The following is a 21,464-nucleotide window of genomic DNA, read 5'->3' as shown; positions in this document are numbered from 1 at the left end:
AACGCGTTTACGAATTTTGTCATACTCCTAATGAATTCGCATATTTAATTCGCCAGGGAGGTGTCAACGGGCAGCATCTTAGCTTTGATTGCTCCCTGGATGTATGACACTACAGCAGGCCGGAATAAATCAATTGTTGCGTACGTGCCATACGGTGCGTTGCGAATTGGGATGGCTGCTCTTAGGGTCCAGAACCGCGACTTGGCATGGCGCATAAAAGTGTATCCAACTGTCAAAAGAAAAATACACTTTTTAAGTGTATTCAAAGTGGAAAAAAAAATAACATCCAATTTTATGAAAAATGAAAAAAACCATTTTTTTCAATTTTAGAATAATCTTTATTCAATTTTAATGAGAAATCTTGTGGCGGTAACTCTCCCAGATAACTAATTTACATCCGGATTTCTATATGTATATGTTTTTTATCTATACTCAGTTGGCGATTCCTACGCCAATTCCACTGCTTCAGGACCACTAGCGGCATCAACCAGGTTGACGCTCACTGCTTCCGGGCTCGCTTCACGTCGCCGTATTTCCTGCGCAGGCGCGGCGTCAGCAGGAGTGGACGGCCTATCGTCATTTTTTTGTATTGATTGCGGAGCAGCTTCTACGAACGACGTGAAATCAGTTAGTTCGATGTCGTTCGTCTTTCCCGTTGATGTTGGCGGGGCGCCGTCAGCCAGGTTGATGCCCGGGCTCGCTTCACGCTGCCGTTTTTCCTGCGCAGGCGCGGTGGCCGGTATGATCTCGCCGGCCCGACCATATTGAAGCATCTATGGTATGCGCAAGTTTTCGTCGAGGTGGACAATCCTTTTTCCAATAGTTGCAGACGCTTCCTTGTTGCTTTTAGTGTGCGTATTACTTATTGCGCTGACACCTGCTCCTGCATCTCCTGGCTTACTTTTTCGGCCAGTTCCTGGTACTGGCCGAATTGTAGCCCCGCTTGCCGACGCCAAAACTTCGTGTAGTCCCGAAGATGTCGGGAGAGGGCATAATGAAATTTTTCATTAAAATTCGTCATATTTTAACCTTAAAATATATAAAAATTTAAAGGTGGGAGGAACTGATGGTCAACTGCAGCAAAAATAGCAATGCGCGTTTGCGCCTGCAAATTTCTGCCGGTTTCCAGAATCCGTTAGCTGCAAAAGGAGCATGTATGGAGAAAACAAAGAGTTGTTTTCCTATAAATAATAAAATCTCACTACTTTTCGTATGAATTCCGTTTAAAAATCGTGAGTAATGATCTTAATGATCGTACTACATCAACTTGAATAACAATTTTTATATTTGATAATTTTATTGCCAAAAAAATTTTTTAGATAAATTTAATAAATTATGATTTTATAATGCATCTAAATAACTATCATATTTGTTTTCTTGTACTACTTTGATTTACATCTCTTCATATTGGCGACAATATGTGTCTGAATTTGTTTACAATTGAGAATAATTCAAAGAGTTAGTCTGTATTTGTTAACAGCTTTTGCATTGAAAAAACTACTACGAATAACATCTGGGAGTAATTCAAAAATAATTGGTTAAAAATCAATGAGGGGCATTAGGGGGTGCGCACGCTGGTCAAATATTTTGACTGAAATTGAATTGAAAAATCAATCAGGAAGGGTATGGAAATTTGAATGAAAAACATAAAAAATTGATAAAAAATCAATGAGGGACATTAGGGGGTACGCACGAATTGATCGTTTTATGTTCCTCTAAAAACAAAGCTGCACCATGAAAAGCGCCCATTTGCAGCAACCCGCTTCGCATACGAATCGACCCCACACGTCGAGCTTGCATGATAAGTTTTCCAAATATTCCATACAATGGTATAGCTTCTGTAACCAAGGCTTCAAGTGTATCCCAGATGGCGGGACGAACTATCTTGAAAGCACCAACGGAATACAAAACTCAAAAACTTTTGTGTTCTGGACAGTCTAAGCCGAGAGAATTCCATCAAACGCACTTATTTGGGCTGTCACAAGCTTTGACTTAACTGGTTGGTAAAGTGCGAAAGATAATGTTTTCCACTTTTAGGAGTGATTTTTTGTTTACATACGAATACAAAAAACGTTCGTTGGGATACGTCTGGATGTCGTTTATGCACCCCACGATAGTTTTTTTTCTTTTTTTGGTAAACACCCTGTTTATATCCTCTCTGACATTTTTGTGGAAAATAGCGATGCCACGTTGATGAAGATATATAGATTAGTTATAATAGATTTTACGATGAAGAATGTTCGTAGAATTGTGGTAAGCATTCAACTTTGAACTTCTTATAAGATATACAATCAATTGTTACGCTTTCTTTTCAGTCGCCGTTTGTAGTTGTATTTTTTAGCCTTCAAGGTCGACTTAGCTCTAAAGTCGATGTTTACACTGGTTATCGCGACGAAATTTTTAGTGTTTTCAAGGCTCGCGCGATGAAGTCTAATTACGGATAGGTCGGAATACGATATTCATAGAAACGTCCTTTAAATCGTAACGAATCCGGATGTTCTCCCGGACTATCTCGGAACCTTCAATGAATGTTCCGATAATATGCGCCTTTAGATTTTTGTTTTTAAATTCATTGCCTTTAATGAAATTATTGACATTAGCGACGCCGTCAAAAAGCAGTTCGTCTGTCCCGCTGCTGATCGTTTTCAATTTCCTTACTTACCGATTAGCGTTATTACTGCTGTGATGTAATAAGCATTTGCTTCCTCATCAAATGAGACGAAGCTTTCTCTCTCTCCTTTCATTTTGGACAAATTTTCCTTTTTTACAGATTTTTTGCCATAATTTTTATTCAAATTACGTACATTTTTCATCAACGTTAAATTCTGTATGTTTGTGCTGCATTTCTTATCGGCATTCTTCTGGTCGCAAAAAAAAAGATATCGACTTCAAACTTATTAACAATTGATGTGCTTTGAAAATCTCTGTAATCACATATTTTTTGCCGTTCTGTTCTTTTTTCATCTTATTTACAAATGAAACGACTGGAATCAGAAATCCTAATAAATAGCACAGCAGCGCACTTTTGAATTTTGCTTACATAAACTGTAAATTTTGTTTACAATTAGCAAGACGTCAACCGAGCAAAGTGTAATTTGAATGGTTTTGGAAAAACTACTAGATTCCTCTAAAAGAAAGAATATTTAAATTGGCTTCATTTTTATCTGAGTAGCCGCTGCTAAGACGACGTATTTAAATAAAAAAGAAGATATAAGAATAACAGTTTGCAACGGCAGAAGAAATATGTAATAACTGGTTTGGTATGAAAACAGATATTTTATGATTTTAAACCAACAAAATAATAGTAAATATGAAAGTAAGAAATTTCTTAATTTTTGTACACTTAAACATATTTAATATAGGCTTTTCCACATCACGTGAAAAAAATATGTAAAATTAAAAAAAAAATAAGCACAGCAGAGCTTATGAATTTTTACTGAACCGATTGCGTTGAATTTTGGTGTCAGTAAAAATGAAAAAGATCAAAAAAGAGGACAAATGAGAATTTAGAAATTATAATATGAATCTGGGCATTTTTGACAATCTGAGTTTCTTACATAAAGCTTAAAATTCGGGAAAGATGTTTTTATTTAAAAATTTACAAAATTACTAAATACTATCAATAAAATGAGAAATTACTAAATAACAAATGCAAAAGGGTTTCTGGGTAATAACAATTTGCAGTCACTATGCGAAATAATTCGTATCGTTCCAGGTTGCCATTTTCACGTCGATTTCTTAAAGCGAATTTTTAATTATTTTATTAAGGAATTGATAATTCGTGCTAAGGCAGAGCAATTTTATTGTTTACATCAGCTGTTTTGCGAAAAGATTTTTTTTTTATTAGGAAAAAATTACCAATAGTGTTGTGGCTTTCTTATCGGGCAAATATTGTGTATATACGATTTATTTTGCGATTCGTAGTTTCAGTTCAACTATACATGCATAAGCATACAAAACTTTAAGCTATTGAAATCAGATAGCAGCAGGCGAAATTTTTGCTGCCTCATTTTGCCCCCTTTTTGTGACAGAGTACGCGATTTCTTGTGTACTTTTGGTTTTGCCTGCAGGCATATAACATCGAAGTAAGCGAAAAAACTTCAACAAGTAAACTTTTTTTTTTTTTGACCGAAAAAACGAAGAGAATCATTTGAAATTTCTGTCATATAATAAAGCGCAGATCAATGTGAATTGCAAAATAAGATTGGAGAGTGTTGCAACTTATACGCGCGCACGTAACAAAAAAATAGATAAATATCGTGATATTTGCAAAAGTGAAAGCAAACATTTTTTTCTCACACAACCGCAAATTTCATAACCTAGCGCATACCACTGAACACCACACCCTTGTAATTGAAAAAAGTACAATATAGTAAATTTAAATATTTTTCATTGCTTCATTTTTGTTAACAATCAACTTAAATGTCAACAATTGTTTGCATTATTTTAGAACGATGTCCTGTGGAAATAGTAATGGTAAGAGACCTGAACTGAAGCATATTGCTTCAATTGTGCGCGCTTTAATTAATTCGCGTAAACCACCCTGTTTCCTCCGCGACATACTTAAAGATTATCCTGACGTTGAAAGCACCTCTCTACCATACCGCAGTTTGGGCTATAAAACTGCCAAAGAACTTTTAGCGGAAACAGGCGAATTTATATTTACTGACTATAGGAATGGTGATGTATGTTGCAAGCATGAACTAGTATTACATAGCTGTTGCATTCGATTATAATTATTTGATTTTTCTTGCAGACTGTCGTTACAGTAAAATATAATGATAAATCTGCTCATATTGCCGCCTTAGTTAGGGGGCAAAAAAGTGCTAAATCTTCACGTGTCGCCGCGGTAAAGTCTATGCGTCAGCCAAATCGAAACGTTTCATATATTGGTGGTACGATGGGAGGTGGATTTGGTGACCGTAATAATAACAGCTCGCATCATATCAACCAATATAATCAGCATTCAAATACGCCATCTCGAAAATCATCGAATCATTCTATGCAAAACTCAAAATCAATTGGTCATGCTTCTAATCAATCAAAAGATTTGCGAGAGAGACTTAATTCGAAGCGCCAAGCACAAGTGTCCCCTATAAACGCGCAACAAACGGAAAAACGTTTAGAGGAATCGAAGCTAAATGCTCTTAGGCCCATATTAGGGGCGGCTACAAAGCCTGCTCAAAAGGGCCAAAATATAAAAACGCCTGAAAAATTATTTCACCCAGGACAAAGTCAGTCTCAACAATTGCCTAAAGTAGAACTTCAGAAACCATTTAAAGAAATCACTGGTCAAAACACTAAACAGGAAGTGCAAAAGCTGATTCAAAAATCTACTGCAAATTATACTGTACAAGAGCTACCTAGAAAAGAACCAAAAAAGGTGGTGGAAAAGCCGGCTACGCAAGACGCCCTTAAACCTGCGATGCGGCAAGGGACTCCGAGCAATGGAATTTTAAGTGAAAGTAAAGATCTAGACTTACTCGACAATCAACATTCAACAAATGCAATAATCCCGAAGGAACAACCAAATCACTTGGTGCAAACTGCTAGAACTTTGCAAGATCGCCTTAAATGCCATTATCAGCCAGAATTAGCGGTAAGTCTTTATGTACACTATCTAAATGTTTAATAAATGTTCAATTTGTGTTTCCAATCGCCACAAATGCGCATCATATTCTTGATCAGCATAAAACATATCCTTGTACGTCCGTCCGAACCGGCCAAAAAAGCATAACCTTGGTATATACCCGCCAACTGAATAACACTAACCTCCGTCTGAAAATAGTCACTGTTCTCGGCACTTTCTCAGATTCCTTTAAAACCGTAAAACTTCGACTTTAAATGTTTTCGTATCGAACGAAAAATTAAATAGTACGCAACGTATTAGTATTAGGTTTATACAATTCATTAAATTTTAGGACAAAATTGTTACAAAATTAACAAAAGAAAATTTATAGATAATTTGGAACTCAATGAACACTTGTCCTTGTTATGGCTTTGCGTGAAAAAAAAAATGTTCTTCTCGGGAATATTTATAACAAGGATTTGTCAGGGCCGAAAAAAGAATTGTAATATTAATTAGGATTTTTTTTCCAAATATAGCCTTTTCAACAAACTGCTAAGTACAATGTGAAAATGGAAGCTATTAATGAACTGGCACAATATTGCGTCGGATATGGTTATTCCCAACCTATATATAAGGTCATCAAAAGCAAGCTTCCGAAACTCTCGTATTCGTGTCAAGTGCATATAAATGATTCAATATTCTCAACGTATCCCCTTCAATATGAAAATGAATACTTAGCTCAGGAAGCCTGCGCTAAAATAGTTCTAGAAAAGTTTAAAGCTCAAGACCATAAAAAACCGCTGCCAACCTGCTCTTTTACGGATACGGAGCTGATAAACAAACTCTATATAGAATTGCTGGATCGTCATAGCGGTATTTTCGTAAAAAATCTACCTGAGTGGTTTGAGTCGACATTTCATCAATCATTACCCGAAAATTGGTGGACTTTAATGCAAACATCAAGTAAATTTTATACGGAAATGGAATATCAAAATGCATTGATTGTCTATGCCAAAAAGGAAGATAAATCAACAGGTTTTGAAATAGTTCTTTTAAAATTTTTTAATTTATAAAAATTTTTAATAAAAAAATTACATTTTTTTCAGATCTCCATCAGTTCAACAATTGCAAAGCAAGCGATATCGATGTATCCACTGTGTTAGAACTGAAAGCCATTAGCCTACCTTGGTCTGAAGACTATTGGAATATATTTATCACACATTGCGCATCAACCATCGAAGTATGGGGTCGTTTGTTTGGTAATGAGTATAACGTTCGCTTTGGCGCACTTATGAATGAAATCGAAGATTATATGGTCGGGCGCAAAGAACGCCCGGCATCAGTAGTGCGTGAGCGTATCTATTTGATTTCCATAAACGATTGTTGGCATCGTGTGAGAGTTGAAGATTTGGATAAGAACAAGGGTACTGCTCTATGCTTCTTTGTCGATTTCGGAGATATTGATTGGTTACCCGTGGATCAACTATACATTTGTGAAGCTAACTTCTTATCTTTGCCCGCCCAGGCGGTACCGTTTTCCTTATGTGGCTTAGAAGACTTTGAGCAAAATCCCTTTGCATGCAAGCACTTGGATGAGCTTTTGCCTACTAAATCTGTAGTCGGAAAGATATTCACCAAAGAAGGAGAATTCAACGCGGCCAATTTAAAATCGTGCAGTAAAATACAAGTCGTAATATTTGATACCTCCACCCAAGACGATATCAACCTAAATCATCTTCTGTTGGATAACATTTGCAATAATACGCCAGCACCTGAAATAAGAAAACATACGGTAAACAATGTCTTAGTAACGTCTGTCTCCGATAACGGCGACATATACGTGCAATTAAGAAGTCCAGAAATGAAATATCTACAGGTGAATGTGGTACTTTGACTAAGTATTAGTATAGTGTTAATTCTGAACACTTTTTTAGAAACTTTTGCAACAAATTGTGGCATCAAAATTCAAACGAGAACAACACAAGGTGACTGTAGACGATCTGAAACGTTCAAATCTGCTTCTAATTTGTGAAGAAAATGACGACAGCAGCGGGGATGGAAATATGAAATGGTATCGCGGTGCTCTGATTGATTCCACGCATTGCCCTCCAGATGATGGTTATTACAACGTTTGTTATGTTGATTATGGTATAGTGCGTCGCACAAATATGTCAAAAATATTTTTGCTAGAAAGCTTAAGTGTAGCCTTAAGCAAGTTCCCAGCACAAGCTATTAAAGTAAGGTTGCACAATATACCAACTATAGCAAATAAAATAGTAGCACGCATACGTGGACTATTGCCGATCAATTGTGAAGCCCTGGTAGGTTTTACCAGAATGTTCTCAAGCATATTTTTTCTATATAATAAATATAATATTTAATTTAGGTAAAATTGGCCGTACCCGGTGCTACGCCATTGGTTACGATATATACTCGTTTGGAGGCTTCTGGAACATTGTGTACCGTTAATGATGCCATACGTATTGAACACGAACTGGAAGGGTATGTTGAAAAATGGTGCTATACTGTCATTAAAAACTCGAGTCCTATTCGTCCTAATACATCAAAGAGAGTGGCCCATAATAAAATCTTTGCCATTCTTATGTTCGGTACACAAATGCTTCTTCACTTTTTTGAAAAAATCTATTCAATCAAGAATTCGGCATTTATCTTTATTAAAATTTCCAAATCAGCTCAACATTATATATTATTTTCCTTTGAAAAAATTTTTAAACTTTCGAAAGTTTTAAAGCAGAGAGGAAAAATACTTTTTTACATTGCACTGAACTTTAACTTACATCATTAAACTAAAATCTCTTTCTTCACTTAGTTGCTCTGGTGACATTAATGATTCAAATAATGCGGTGAATTCTCCAAAAGGTCAGAGAGGAGAGAAAACGGGCTCACTTTCAAGATTGAGTGGCACAATAAATGCCGCAAACTTAAGTACTGGTTCAAGCTCGCCTCAGAAATTAGGCACACTACCGAAGCTACTTGATTACGAACCTATGCCAAAAGCCAATGAATACTTTGAGGTACGCGTTACCTTATCAGCGAATCCTTCCAATTTTACGGTATTATAAAGTTTATGTAATCATGGTTATTTATTAAAGGAATCCTTTTGATTTCAGATTCAGCCATACAAAGACTATCCACGTTTGAAACAATTGATGAAAGAATTGCAAGAGTTTTGTGATACTAATGATGAACTAATAGCCACTGATATGGTAGAAATAGGTCAAGCCTATGCTGCCAAAAATCCCGATGGTTTTTATCATCGGTAAGTAACAAGTAAAATATGAAATACTAAAAAAGTATTAAGCCTTGTTTTTTTTTAAATAATGTTACTATCCACAATATATGGCAATCCAAGAGAAATAAATTCCAAGACTAGAGACTTAAAGCACTAGAACCTAAGTTTATCGGCTTTATTGAAAACTGTACCGCAATTGAGACTCGAAGCCGCGACCATTGAATTTTGTTAGTCGAGATTCTTTGCTTACACGGCCACTCAGGCGTGTAGCCTGATACTTAATTCATATGCCATCTGTCTTAGTTCATACGAAAGTTTTCCCAAAACGTATTTGTAATAATTTTTTCATAAAGAACATGAAGAAACGATGAATATGAAATCAGCACATACACACATTCCATAACAAGTAGATTTTTAAGCTTAAGAAGCAACGGCTTAATACTTTCTAAAAAACCTAATACTAGTAGAATTAATTAAAAGAAACTGTATTGTACTTATTAGAGCTACCGTTGTGAAAAAGCACAGCGATATGATCCATGTATCATTCTGTGATTTCGGTGATGAAACTATTCTAACCAGTAGCCAATTGAAAATTTTACCTCTGAAATTTCGCCAATTGCCGAAAATGGCTATACAAGCTAAACTTTACGGTAAGTTTGTTATAAAAAAAAAAAAAAAATTCTTTTTTCAGAAATGACTAAAATACTTCTTTGCATAGGTATCAAAGCTATTAGCGACGATTGGACTTTGGATGATTGTTTGTTTTTTCGCAAAATTACCGTAGGTCAAACATTTATTGCTTCCATTAAACATATATCTCATGATAAATCTAGCGGTACGCCAAACACCTCAATACTCGAATTGGAGCTGATTGATGTGTCGACTGACGAAGATGTTTACACTCATGAACTGCTATTGGCCGAAAAGCGCGCTATACGGGACCGTTAATTGCACGATTCTCAACGAATTTAATTTACTTTCTAACCTTTTTTTTTTTTATTTGAAATTTTTATTAAAAAGCTTAAGATGTTTTTTAAAATCTTACCTTACTTATCGTTACAAAAACCAAATCTATGTATTCAATACATTCCGTAACTATCATTTTCATGTAAAAACATGCTTTCGAAAAAGTCGTTTTTTCACAAACTTTCATATTATTTTAATATACTCACCATTTGACGAACAGTATGTCTGCTGTTAAATGTTTTTAAGCGACACTGTGCAAATGAATGAGCGAATGTCGAAGAAACTGTTGAAAATGAAAACTTGAGAAAAGATCTTGTCGATCACTTACGAATTGCATCAATTTGAAAAAAGTTTTTAAAACGACTAATCAGCTTGTTCAGAGAGAAACTCCTCACTTAAAAATCTTTCTTTAAATTCGTCCATGATAATGTTGAGTATTAAAGATTTGCCCCCGACGGCGAATATATTTTAAATTCATTCGTTATTCATTCACAATATTTCTCATTTTTTATTAACATTACATAAAAAAGCAAGCAACAACCGCTAATATTTAAATTCAATTTAAAATCAGTTTATCGAAAAAATCAAATTTTGTTTCAAAAAAATTATGTTCATTGTTAATATTAATCGAATTATTAGAAATGATTCTTTAAAGCTGAACATACGAATTCTTGACGTTTCTGCGAAATAAATTTATAATTACTTATATGCTTTGAACAAATTGAAAAGTATCTTTCTTTAATCAATAAAAGATTGTAGAGAAAAGCTGTGTGTGCACTGAATGATTTGCCCTGCTCTACCCGCCACCAATGAAGTGAGGAATAATAGGCGTCAAATGCAGTTGCCGGCTGAATACACCATAGAAGAATCAGAATCAAGTGTGACATTGGTGACTTGCCTTTAACTGGCTTTTACTGAAGGCTTGAATCGTGATATTCGAAGAAAGATCTCCATCAAGTGTGTTTGAGCTCATTGGTCTGAAATGCTAAAACTCTTCAAGTTTTTTTAAAATAAATTCCTTTTAAGTTTTGTAAAAACTGCCAAATCCAGTCTGAAAATCGATAAAGTTATTCCATGTAATCCGGCAAAAAGTACCTACATTTGTATGGAAAATGAGCAGCAGTTCATTACACGATTCGTCTCTTTAAGGAAAAGGTCAGGATCGAGCAAATATACCTTTTAGTAGGCTTAAGTCTGAACCAAAATTTAAATCCAACGACTTGAAAATAAAGCGTTCAAAAGAATTTTAAGGAGAGTGACAATGTTAACAGTTAGGAAAGCTATAATTGTCTTAAAGCGAAGCTTTACTATTTTTACCTAATGTAATCTTAAAAAGATAACAGCTAGAGTGTTGTATATTCGCTTTTGTCAGAAGTGCGCGCTACCATAGAGACAGAGATTATAATTAGGTATTGATGAAGGCCAATTTTACTTGGCTAAGTTACATTGTGTTGCTGCAATTCGGATCATTAGAAGCCAAAAAAAAACTTATACCAAAAAAACCAGGGAATGCGGCCAACCGTTTCAACTGAAGGGATATGAACCGCTTCAATCAAGATAGACATTGGGGACCATAGTGTTTTTATAAAGTTTACTTGCAATATAATTTTCTCAAATGGTTTAGTCCGAATTATCGGGTGTAGGCAGCTAAGTCATTAACAAACATATTCTAGCTGGCAAATGGTTATTAATATAGAATAGAAACAATATTGAAAGAAAACATTGGCTTGCAATTAAACATTGTCAATTTTTATATCCTACACTACTTGTGGCACAGCATATATTAGTTATGTGCGGATGTATATAACACGCAGAATGTACAGAATGATTCAGAAAGTAAGCTTGTTTGATGTCTCCATAAGCTTGTTTGATGATCCATATGTGCATGTGTTTAACCTATAAGTTAGAAATGGTTCAGATTGGGCCACTTTCTCTACTACCATCCATTTAACATTTTATTTGGAAAACTTGTTATATGAAAAAATGCTGTGTTTCCGCATTCTACATGGGTATGAAAACGTAGTTTGATTGGAGCAATTTTTTAAGCCCATTGCTAACTGTCCTTACGGAAACTAATTTCTTATAGGGTGAAAAGACGATTAGAACTGCACCAATTGGCGTCTTGAGCATCTTCCAATATGACGGTTTTTACATAAAAATAAATGAATGACTGTATTAGTCAAAGGGGTTACAGGGTAATTAAAGGCTGGACTTGCATGGCTATAATATTGTTATTTATTGATTCATTAAAGATGGCTATATAGGAAGTGGCACATCGAATAAATGGTCTTTAAGACTATCGACACTTAGGTACTTTTTTCTCAAAAGCACTTCTCAACTTTGCAAGCATGAAGATACAAAAATTTCGTGAGAATTGTAAAGAGCTTTTCGAAATATTCCTTTTTTGACCAGGGTGCCGAACCAATGGCCACGGTTTCAATGTTTTGTGTTAAAATGATCTTTCTAGACTGTTTACTCTGTTCTTTAATAGTTCATCACACAAATTGCGCAAAATTGAAATCTTGCGCGAATTTTGCTTTTCAAGGGAAAGTGCGAATTAACTCATTTATTATAAACAATATCTACGAGTGCCTAGGTACATTAACTTTGCACCATTAACGCGTTGCGAAGAAGGTTTTTTTTGGGTTTATTAAAAAGAGATAATATCAAGGTAAATATGCTTACGTTTATGTGGGTTTCCTCCATTAAGAGTAACTGTAATGACATTTTCAGTCCAAAAGTTATTTTTTGTTAGCGTTTAAGCCTTGTAAGGACGGTAGATGGGATTTCCTGAGTCTGAGGGAATTTTCTTTATTTACGAAGCAATGTCAAATAACTATTTGTAGCATCTAGTTTTTGGTTTGTAACGTTAGTTGCGAATGCATTCCTGTAGCTCATTGTTAAACTCAATGGCGACTCTCAGTAATTGTTGGTATGCCTGGTATAGCAGTAGAAAAAAAAAGAAGAAAGAAAAGGAAAAAACATGCAAGGCTTAAAGGTGTTCGGATTTGGAATTTGTGGGGGAGCGAGTGAAGATTTGCAGAAAGTATGGTTAAAAGTCGCATAATGAAGTAATAAATTTCCCGTTTCTTTCATTTTAACTGAAGAAGAATATCAAACATTTATTTATTAAAAATAAAATTTCTAACAATAAATTAATCCAAGATTCCGCCCGCGGGTTGCCAATGATTATGTACGCTTAGTGTTAGTCCAAATTAGTCAAATTACGATTTAAATATTGAATAAGTCGTTTACCCTGGGAACACATATTTATTTAAATTAAAAAAAACATATTTTCTTTTCTTGGGATTCGCCTGGTGTAGTAAACCTAGTGGCTTGTTCTTGACATAAACAAAAAAAAAATCGAAATGTATGCCTTTACGTGCATGATAAATTATAAGATGTACAGATTGAGAAAAAATGGTCAACGAGAAATTAACCGCAAAGTGCCTTAATTGTGCATGTGCGCTTATATCTGCCATATCTGCAATGAACATCGTCATTATTTAGTATTCTACCAATTTATATTCATATGTACGCATATGTGTGGGTTAATGTTAACAAAGAGGTGTGAAAACATAATGCAAAGATCAGACAATTATCAAAAAGAAACCGATAAATAAGCGTGTAAAAGGATAATTGTGCTAATAGGAAAGGACAGTGGCAATGACAGCAACAACGTTACAAATGTTGCCTTCGGGAGTCGTGTAAAGCTTGCACAATTAATTTATTTGTAAAAATAAAGTGCAATAAAAATGTGAAAAAATACTTTCAGCTGAGTTTTATACAAACTTTCTGGTGGAGATGGTGATGATGAAAACGTATTGTGTGCTGATAGTGACAATTGCTTCATTTAAACTCCTTAATGGCAGCAATTTAATAATAAATTGAAAGCAAAAGAAAAAAGGGAAAAAATTATCTGGATTTTGACTCTTGAAAAATGTATGGCAATAAACAAGAAAGCAGAGCTGCAGAAAGGATTGTATTCGGATTGCACGTTAAAACTAAGCATTTTAAGCCTCATAATACGTTTCCAGGCTTCCCCTTGCGTTCTATGATCTTCAATGTAAAGTACATGTCGCTACCATCAGCAGCATAAAACCAGTCATCTAGATAACAACATCAGCACCATCACTTGCAGCCGCGTCAACATTCCAACCAGTCGTTATAAACAAATATATATGCTCGTAAACGCGGTCTTTCGCTATCATTTATGGAGAGAATACTTTCGCTTCCTCCATACCTAAGAGATATTCATAGTTTTCCTTTTACAAGTGGTTTTGATCCTCGTTTGGTTACAAAATTACTCTACAATTACCGGGCGTTGCCCTCCATAGTGAATGTTTATAATGGACTGTTTTACAATGCGGAACTGGTACCAACTATAAGAGAAGAGAATTCTAGAGAAGCTAATATGCTGAAACAGCTTGACAATTTACTCCCGCAATCTGCAAGTCGTCCAAAACACATGGCATATTCTTCTGCGGAATACAAAGTGAAAATATGCAGGAAAAAGACTCGCCGTCATAGTATAATCCTTACGAAGCGAAGGAAGTAAGTTCTCTTTAGTTTAAAAGTACAATCCCTTCTATCTAGCATTTTATAAAATTTATTTATTTTTTTCAAGATCTTCCTAATGACAGTTAAGATGTATCGTAATAACATTAAAGCTGAATCCATCCGTACATGAAACAGGTTAAACATTTGCGAAAACTGTTTGATGATGCCGACGTAGCAATGCCTAAAATTGGCAATGTGGAGGAATTCCAAGGACAGGTATGACTTTCTTAAAATTACACTAATGTTGCAATTAATACTAATGTTGATTTCGCTTGGTTGTTTTTAGGAACGCGATAGAGTGAGATCAAGCATGGAGCATGTACGTAACATATGCACCATGGATTAGGATTCATACAAAACGAAAGGTCAACCAAACTCGCAATTTCTCGGCCTCGTTGCCTTCTTATGATATACGGCAACCCCGACACACTCTTTTTGGATCCTCGTTGGCATATGATCATAAATTACTGCGCCGATAATGATGCCTACCTCGGTTGTGATTTACCGGCAACGTTGTCTGACCCACCAACACTAGCCGAAGGAACAGTTAATACTCAAGATAATTAATTACTTTTGGCCTTAATATTCATTTTTCACTTTTTTAATTAATAACATTAAGATAAGATAATTGAATTACTTTTAATTATTGAATTAATTTAGTTTCAATTTTTTTTGTTTTGTTGTTGTTTTGTTTTTTTATTGTTCAGTTTGTTAAATGAAAATTAAAAATGTTATGTTTTGCGCCTTAATTTTATTTTTGGTTGTCTGTTGTGTATTAATTTATGTAATTTATATTTAAATATAAATAGCTTTATTTATATAATAACTTCATTTATACATTTAAAATATTTTATTAATATGTATAAAAATATATATATATATATATAAAAGAAATTGGTAATCTTTTTAATGGTTTTAATGGTTTCCTGATTGTTTCCGATTCTTCTTCCTTGACTTGGTCGCTTTTGCTCTTCTATCATCTCCTCCAGATGTATATATAGTGTTTTGGAAAATACGCCAACTAAACTTATTTAATTTTACAAGTTATCCGCCCGAGTGACTTCAAATCTCAAGTGCGCTTTAAAAGAAAAGAATTTATTCTCTAGTTAAATTTATTGCATGTGTATGTGTATCGATTCTACAAAGTCTTTTTCAGATTAACAGCTGAATTAAGTTCGTACCAGTTGAATTTGAAAATTCTTTAGGCACACTTCTATGTTTGAAAAAGGTTATCCACATGACTTAAAAAAAAATGTATTTGCGTGAAAAAAAAAAAATATTTGCACTATTTCGTCAATTTTAAATAACTGCTGTGATCTTGTATCGACTTGTTTAAAATGGTAGGTATCTAAGATTCAGTCTGAAACTGTTTTTCTTTTATTTTTCTTTCAATTAAAATTTAAAAAATGAAATTATAATGAGAGAAATTTGAAAATAATAGATGATAAGTCGTAGAGCAGATTGGAATCTTAAAATTTAATATTTATTTGTAATATCGCAAGTTAAAAAAAAATTTATTTCGTGTGTTATGTTATAACTACTCTTTTGCTTTGACCACAATACATGAACAGCGCAATAGATAAAATTCGCAATTATAAAATTTCTTAATTTCTTTTATTTTACAAGTTAGCTTAGAATTAAACCGTCGTAATTTTTAAACAACGCCCTCGCTAAATTTGAAAGGCAAGGCACAGAGTCGCTTATATAAATGGTTGAGTGCCCAACTAACAACTTAACCAATCAGCTATGAAATATCGGACCAAATTATCTAACGAACCAAATTATCTAACGGACCAATTTATCTAACGGACCAAATTATCTAACAAACCAATTTAACAAAAGCCGTCGGCAAAACAATTTCAATAAATGTTCGCATTTCAGTTCTTTACTCTCTCCTTCTCTCTCTCTCTCTCTTACGTTCTCTTTAATATCGTTTGTTTATATCGGAAAAATTGTGATGAACAAAAAAAAAAAAGAAAAAGAAAACGGGTCGTGGTTCCCGCATATACATCTCATAATTAGAGATGAAAGGGCTGATTTGAATGTTGAATTTTGGAGAAAGTATAATAACCATGATATTGTTTTTGCTTTTACGTGCCATTTCCAAGAATCATTTTCAGTTTTATACGCTTACTCTCGTACATGGCCAAATTTTTATACCATTTTAAGGAATATGCGCATATTCATTCTCAATAATTCAACAGGTCTTTGTAAAAAAGCCAACCACCTGAGAGTATAAGCGTATATATTCTCAATAATTTGTATAGAAATTCCAAACAAATGAGAATATGTGTTAATAAATCATAAGTTTACCCATAAGAATCAGTTTGTTCTCCAGAATGTCACTGAGCTAAATAAATGCAAAAGCGACCAAGTCAAGTTGTTTATATTTGACCCAGGAAGTTTTGTGCGCAAAACGTTTGTAGGATTATTTTCTGATTAAATAAATTTTCCTTATCTTATACAAAAAGCAAATTAAACGAAAATTTGAAAATGTAACAAATAACGCGTACCCCGGAATTGTGAATTAACTGGAAAATATATTGAACAATTGTGCGGAGTTCAAGAGTTATATGGTTGCAGTGATATTCAAAGTACTGCGAAAGTTGTGTCAGCGCGCTCAGGGCTTATAATCAATAATATAAAACAAAAGTAAACAAGTAAGAACATTCGGACCAAGTTCTAAAAATAGATGTTAAGTATACACACTATGGGTTTTGTGTTTTTTATTTTATAACTATCTACGTGTACGGTATTGAACTGTCTATTTTCCTTATCTTTTTTTCGAAATATATTCCAGTAAGGAAATTGTTTATTAATTTTTTTTTTTTATTAAATTAATATTGTATAACGTTTTTATGTTAAGGTAAAAATATAAAAAAAATGTAGAATCGATTTTAAAGGAAAATGAAATAAAATTAAAATTAATAATAATTGATATAAAAATTTTTTTTTTCAAGTGGAAAATTGTACTATTGTTTTAATTTTCAATCCTGTGAATTCCATTGTCAAAATTTTTTTTTTCTTTCTTCTGCTTCCGGATTTTTGGTAAGTACTTCTCAGGATAGCTAAAACCATATCAGTCTGCGTCTCTATGGCGACAGGGTCTCATCCGCTTACTGTGGATGAAAATGTCTTTGAAAATTATTAATCGAGGATAACTGGGAATGGTGTTGAGTTCGCTCCCTTACCAGATGATCGAACGTTGCTTAATAACCAGATTTTTAATAATGCTTCTGGTTTGGGTGCCAAAGATATTTCAAATTCTGAAATCAATTTATACGATTTTGGCATGCAGTGTAGTCTCTTTGTATTTGTTGAAACATATGAATATCTCCTCCGATCTTTCCTCTTAAATGTTTTGAGATGTTTGTCTTAAAAGGGCCCAAAACGGGTAACGAGGGCAGATTCAGATCATTTTTCAACACTGCCCTCCATGGTAAGTCATTCATTAACGGTAATGAAATGGAAACCTTAAAGAAAGAAATTTCTGGAAAGAACCGATATAGTTCTAAAAGTCGCATTAAATTACGATGTCAATGATTTTATTAAAAATGCGGTTTCTGGTGCTACTATAAAGGCTTCGGAGGAAAAATCCAGATGACAAAAATGCTTCCGTCCCTACAATCATTACGAAAACTGGCTTTAACGGAAAATCTTTCCCTAAATCTATTAAATTAAACTAATGTGTTCTCCTGGCCGATGTGTGGTAGGTTTGGTCACATTTCAAAAAGTTTTGAAAGGCTAAGAAGACCAGGAGTGCCTTAACTGTGGCGGAACGCCTAAATATATTAACCAATGCGTGATGACCAAATATATTGCTTGTGGTTCAAATGAAAACAATACATTAAACAAGCGATTTCCGAGTAGAGAGTGGGAATTAGCTCTCATTAAGACAATGGCTATTAATGGATATTTAACTTATAAGAGAGAAAAGTACTCCTCCAACCGACGGGAACTTCGTTTCGTTGGTGAACAGTTTTGCTCAAAGAATGGCAATGAGGACGCAAATAAAATTTTAACTAAAAAAATCTACTGTTTGAAAAACTCTTCCAGTCCACGTTTAAAGCCGTCTGCAGTAGGATCTTAACATCCAGTGATCCCTGCGAATGATTTGCGTTCTTCTGTATTGAAAAGATTGACCTCTGATATTAAAAAATGTTCTTCAAGGTTGCATTAATGAATTTGAAGAAAAAGTTTCTTATTCTAATTCTCGCTATGATCAAGTACCCAGCACTTCGATTAAATTTTCCGAGAAGTCTTTCTCATTTAAAATCTGATTTCTTTTCTACAATATAATATAGGGAGTGCTCGGCGTAACTTGTAATTTTTCTGGGTTTAACTTGAACTGAAATCCTGAGCAACGACAAGTCGTAGGTCTTGTTCTCTGGTTTGGTGTTAAGGGTAAGTTAATTCTATGTATTTAACGCAGAACAAAAACATCTTATCCTGCAGTCATTTACTCTTATAGTAAGCAGTTTTTTATTGTCATAGGGATGGTGTTTGCTCTAAGTAATGACGGAATGAAAGGGGTATGTGATTATTAAACCGATTGACAGTAGCAGTCCAAATTCGAATAGAAGGGTGAGGAAGAAGTAGAATAAACGTTCTTTTCCTTCTAGATCCAACCGTCTTCTGAATAAAACGTAACAAGCTGCATGAACCTGCGAGTTAAGGATACATTGGTAGGAAATTGTAACTTCTGGCCGACAACTATCGACATTAACTTAATGTAATAAAGAAAGTATGTTTATAGATTCTCTCCGATTTACCTCCAATATTAGCCGTTAGGTAGTGGCGACAAGAATAGACTCACTTTGCTACGAATTACTCCTATTCCTAGACGTTAAGTTTTTCATTTCTAATACTTTCCAAGTTGTAATAAATGTAGTAGAATCTACTAATTATACCCTTTAACAAATAGTGAAATTTAGCGACGCTAAAAACTCCTGGAACAGCCGGTGATACTCACACTGACAATAGCAATAAATAGTTTTTCGCAAAGTGAAAAAAGTCCAACTTGAAAAAAACCGACGTATTTTTTGCATCTTTCGGTGTCCACTTATATGATCGATTACCTGTCAAAATTTCTACTTCCAGAGATCTAAAAACCCTGTTTCTCATATATGCTTAAGTCCCGACAAACGAAAACAGTGTTGCGCAACGCCGTTCGTGTGTTGGTTCCGGTTACATGCCTTATTTGCTCGTAAATTGAAACGATGCGGTATACATGTACGAACGTATGTATGCCTGTGTAGGCTTATGCTCCTTTTTATGTGTAGCTGTTGTACACGTAACGGAAAAACTCGACTTTAAAGGGGGTGTATCTGCCTCAGTGCGAGATATCCCTGCACTTATTCGAGCCGAATGCAACTATGGTAAGTTTCTTTTGCGTTTTGTTTTTTTGTTTTTTTTCGCGTTGAGTGATGAAAACTCATCAGTTGATGGGTGAAAACTGAACAGCTCACAGAAAAAGCAAGAAAGTATATTTCAAATATGAGTAAGTTCCTGAAAATAATTTCTAAAAAGATCTCCTAAGAATTGTAAGTAAAGCCTGTACTATTCTAAAACATCAGAATTCAACTTAATCTGAAAAGCGATCAAATAAGTACGCAAATTCGCAAAGGGCTATCTAGTAATTAAATTTAAGCTTTTAAAGAATAACGGTTTACCTTATTAAGGCGTCTACTGTTGCCTTTACTTCTTCCTCGATATTTATCATACTTTTTATACGTTCTATCTTGTCCTACAAGACCGATTAATTCATAATTATTTGTTCAATCGATTTAAGCTTGTCTCTCCACCTAATTGCCTGATGCCCGCTCAATCTTTTCAAATATTTTGATGGCATTTATAGTAAAAATGCATAGGTTCAAAAATTCTTGACAGATATCGCTAAGTGAAAGCATTTCAGCATTCTAAATTGACGTGAAAAATTTGAGTTTTCGTATTCTATTTCTACATTACAGTTTTCACGATAAACGAGCTATTGTTTATAAAAATTTAAATGTACGTAAATTGTCCTAAATCTGGACTAGACAAGCCTATTTTTTTGAATCTCACTCTCTATAAGGAGTTCTAAACAAAACCACATCTATATATGACAACAGAATTTTCTTCTTCGTGCTTTCTGACGAAAACTTATGAGGAATTATTAGGTCGAGTCATAAGCAACTTCCGATTTTTTATCACATATTTTTTTCCTTTCCAATCAATAACAAAATTGTATTAATATATGTATTTATGTATTTTTGCAATACCTCTTGTTGATGGGCGTGAATTTTGCTTTACTATTCCGTTTAAACGGTTGTCGGAAGGACGTCCCGTGTCCAGAATGGAATTTTACAAACCAATTTCTAACTGCCCAATCAGTTATCAGTTCTCTATCTCGTATACGATGCTGCATATTTTTCAGCTGTCGCCTTAGCGCTATTATCTTGTCGAATATGCACTTTTTGCCTCTCCCTTTTAGAGGTTAATAAAAACATTTGAATGTAACATGCGCTAGATAAATCAGTTGACAGAAGACGTAAATGAATTCTCATCTATACAGTGAAAACAAAAAATCGTTTGTTCTCTTGACATATAGTGGGTAAGAGCGCACTATAGATTCTACGTAGCTGCATCGGAAGTTACTTATCACTCGACCTAATATATTAAGCGAACTCTCGCGTATTTAATGTTCGGTAGGTTATCACTGCTTAAAGCCGAAATAAGTGCACTTTGTGAAAGACCGTTTCCATTAAAGAAATGAATTCATATTTTCCATGTGTACCTGATTTCTGATCAATTGAAGCGAAGCTTGTTAGCAAATAAAATGTTTTCGAATCTTTTGACTATGGTATTTTTTTTTTTTTTTTTTTTTATAAAGAAATTGATATTAATAAGTAAGTTATCTATTTACCTTTCGTATGCATACTCATACTGTTCCAAGAATCTAAAATGAAACAAGGATTTTCTTAATTGCATATTGGAATTTTTTCTTTCTTTTTTAATTTTTACTGTATTGAGGTAATGGTATTGGGTTAAAAGATTTTGTATTTGTTTTTGTGTTGTCATGATTTCTTGTTATGTTGATACATAAGTGAAGGACAACAAATAAAAAATAATGAAAAG

At 34.2% G+C, this 21,464-nt stretch overlaps 1 protein-coding gene and 1 long non-coding RNA gene across 6 annotated transcripts; both read left to right on the top strand.

The window, feature by feature from the left end:
* The first annotated feature begins 3,826 nt into the window (after nucleotides 1-3,826).
* Nucleotides 3,827-10,293, top strand: LOC119635918 (tudor domain-containing protein 7A). 5 transcript variants are annotated; one of them, XM_038030957.1, is made up of 11 exons: nucleotides 3,827-4,085; nucleotides 4,451-4,685; nucleotides 4,757-5,599; nucleotides 6,106-6,532; nucleotides 6,676-7,445; nucleotides 7,504-7,890; nucleotides 7,956-8,071; nucleotides 8,400-8,643; nucleotides 8,701-8,849; nucleotides 9,324-9,472; nucleotides 9,541-10,293. In XM_038030957.1, exons 2-11 carry the CDS (start codon nucleotides 4,455-4,457, stop codon nucleotides 9,768-9,770), a joined length of 3,546 nt encoding a protein of 1,181 aa, XP_037886885.1. In that variant the 5' UTR covers nucleotides 3,827-4,085; nucleotides 4,451-4,454; the 3' UTR covers nucleotides 9,771-10,293. The 5 variants fall into 5 exon arrangements, with proteins under 5 accessions (XP_037886885.1, XP_037886881.1, XP_037886884.1 ...); XM_038030953.1 differs by having other exon boundaries at nucleotides 6,106-6,604; XM_038030956.1 differs by lacking the exon at nucleotides 3,827-4,085 and adding an exon at nucleotides 4,207-4,349 and having other exon boundaries at nucleotides 6,106-6,604.
* Nucleotides 10,294-12,838: 2,545 nt separating this feature from the next.
* Nucleotides 12,839-14,929, top strand: LOC119635888. Its single transcript, XR_005247106.1, has 3 exons — nucleotides 12,839-14,342; nucleotides 14,416-14,564; nucleotides 14,635-14,929. It is a non-coding gene; the product is annotated as an uncharacterized LOC119635888 (long non-coding RNA).
* The last annotated feature ends 6,535 nt before the right edge of the window (nucleotides 14,930-21,464 follow it).

This window comes from Glossina fuscipes, unplaced genomic scaffold (genome assembly GCF_014805625.2).
Source record: "Glossina fuscipes isolate IAEA_lab_2018 unplaced genomic scaffold, Yale_Gfus_2 27, whole genome shotgun sequence".
Lineage (NCBI taxonomy): Eukaryota > Metazoa > Arthropoda > Insecta > Diptera > Glossinidae > Glossina > Glossina fuscipes.
Note: the sequence above shows the minus strand (reverse complement) of the source record. Positions and strands in the feature narration are given on the sequence as shown.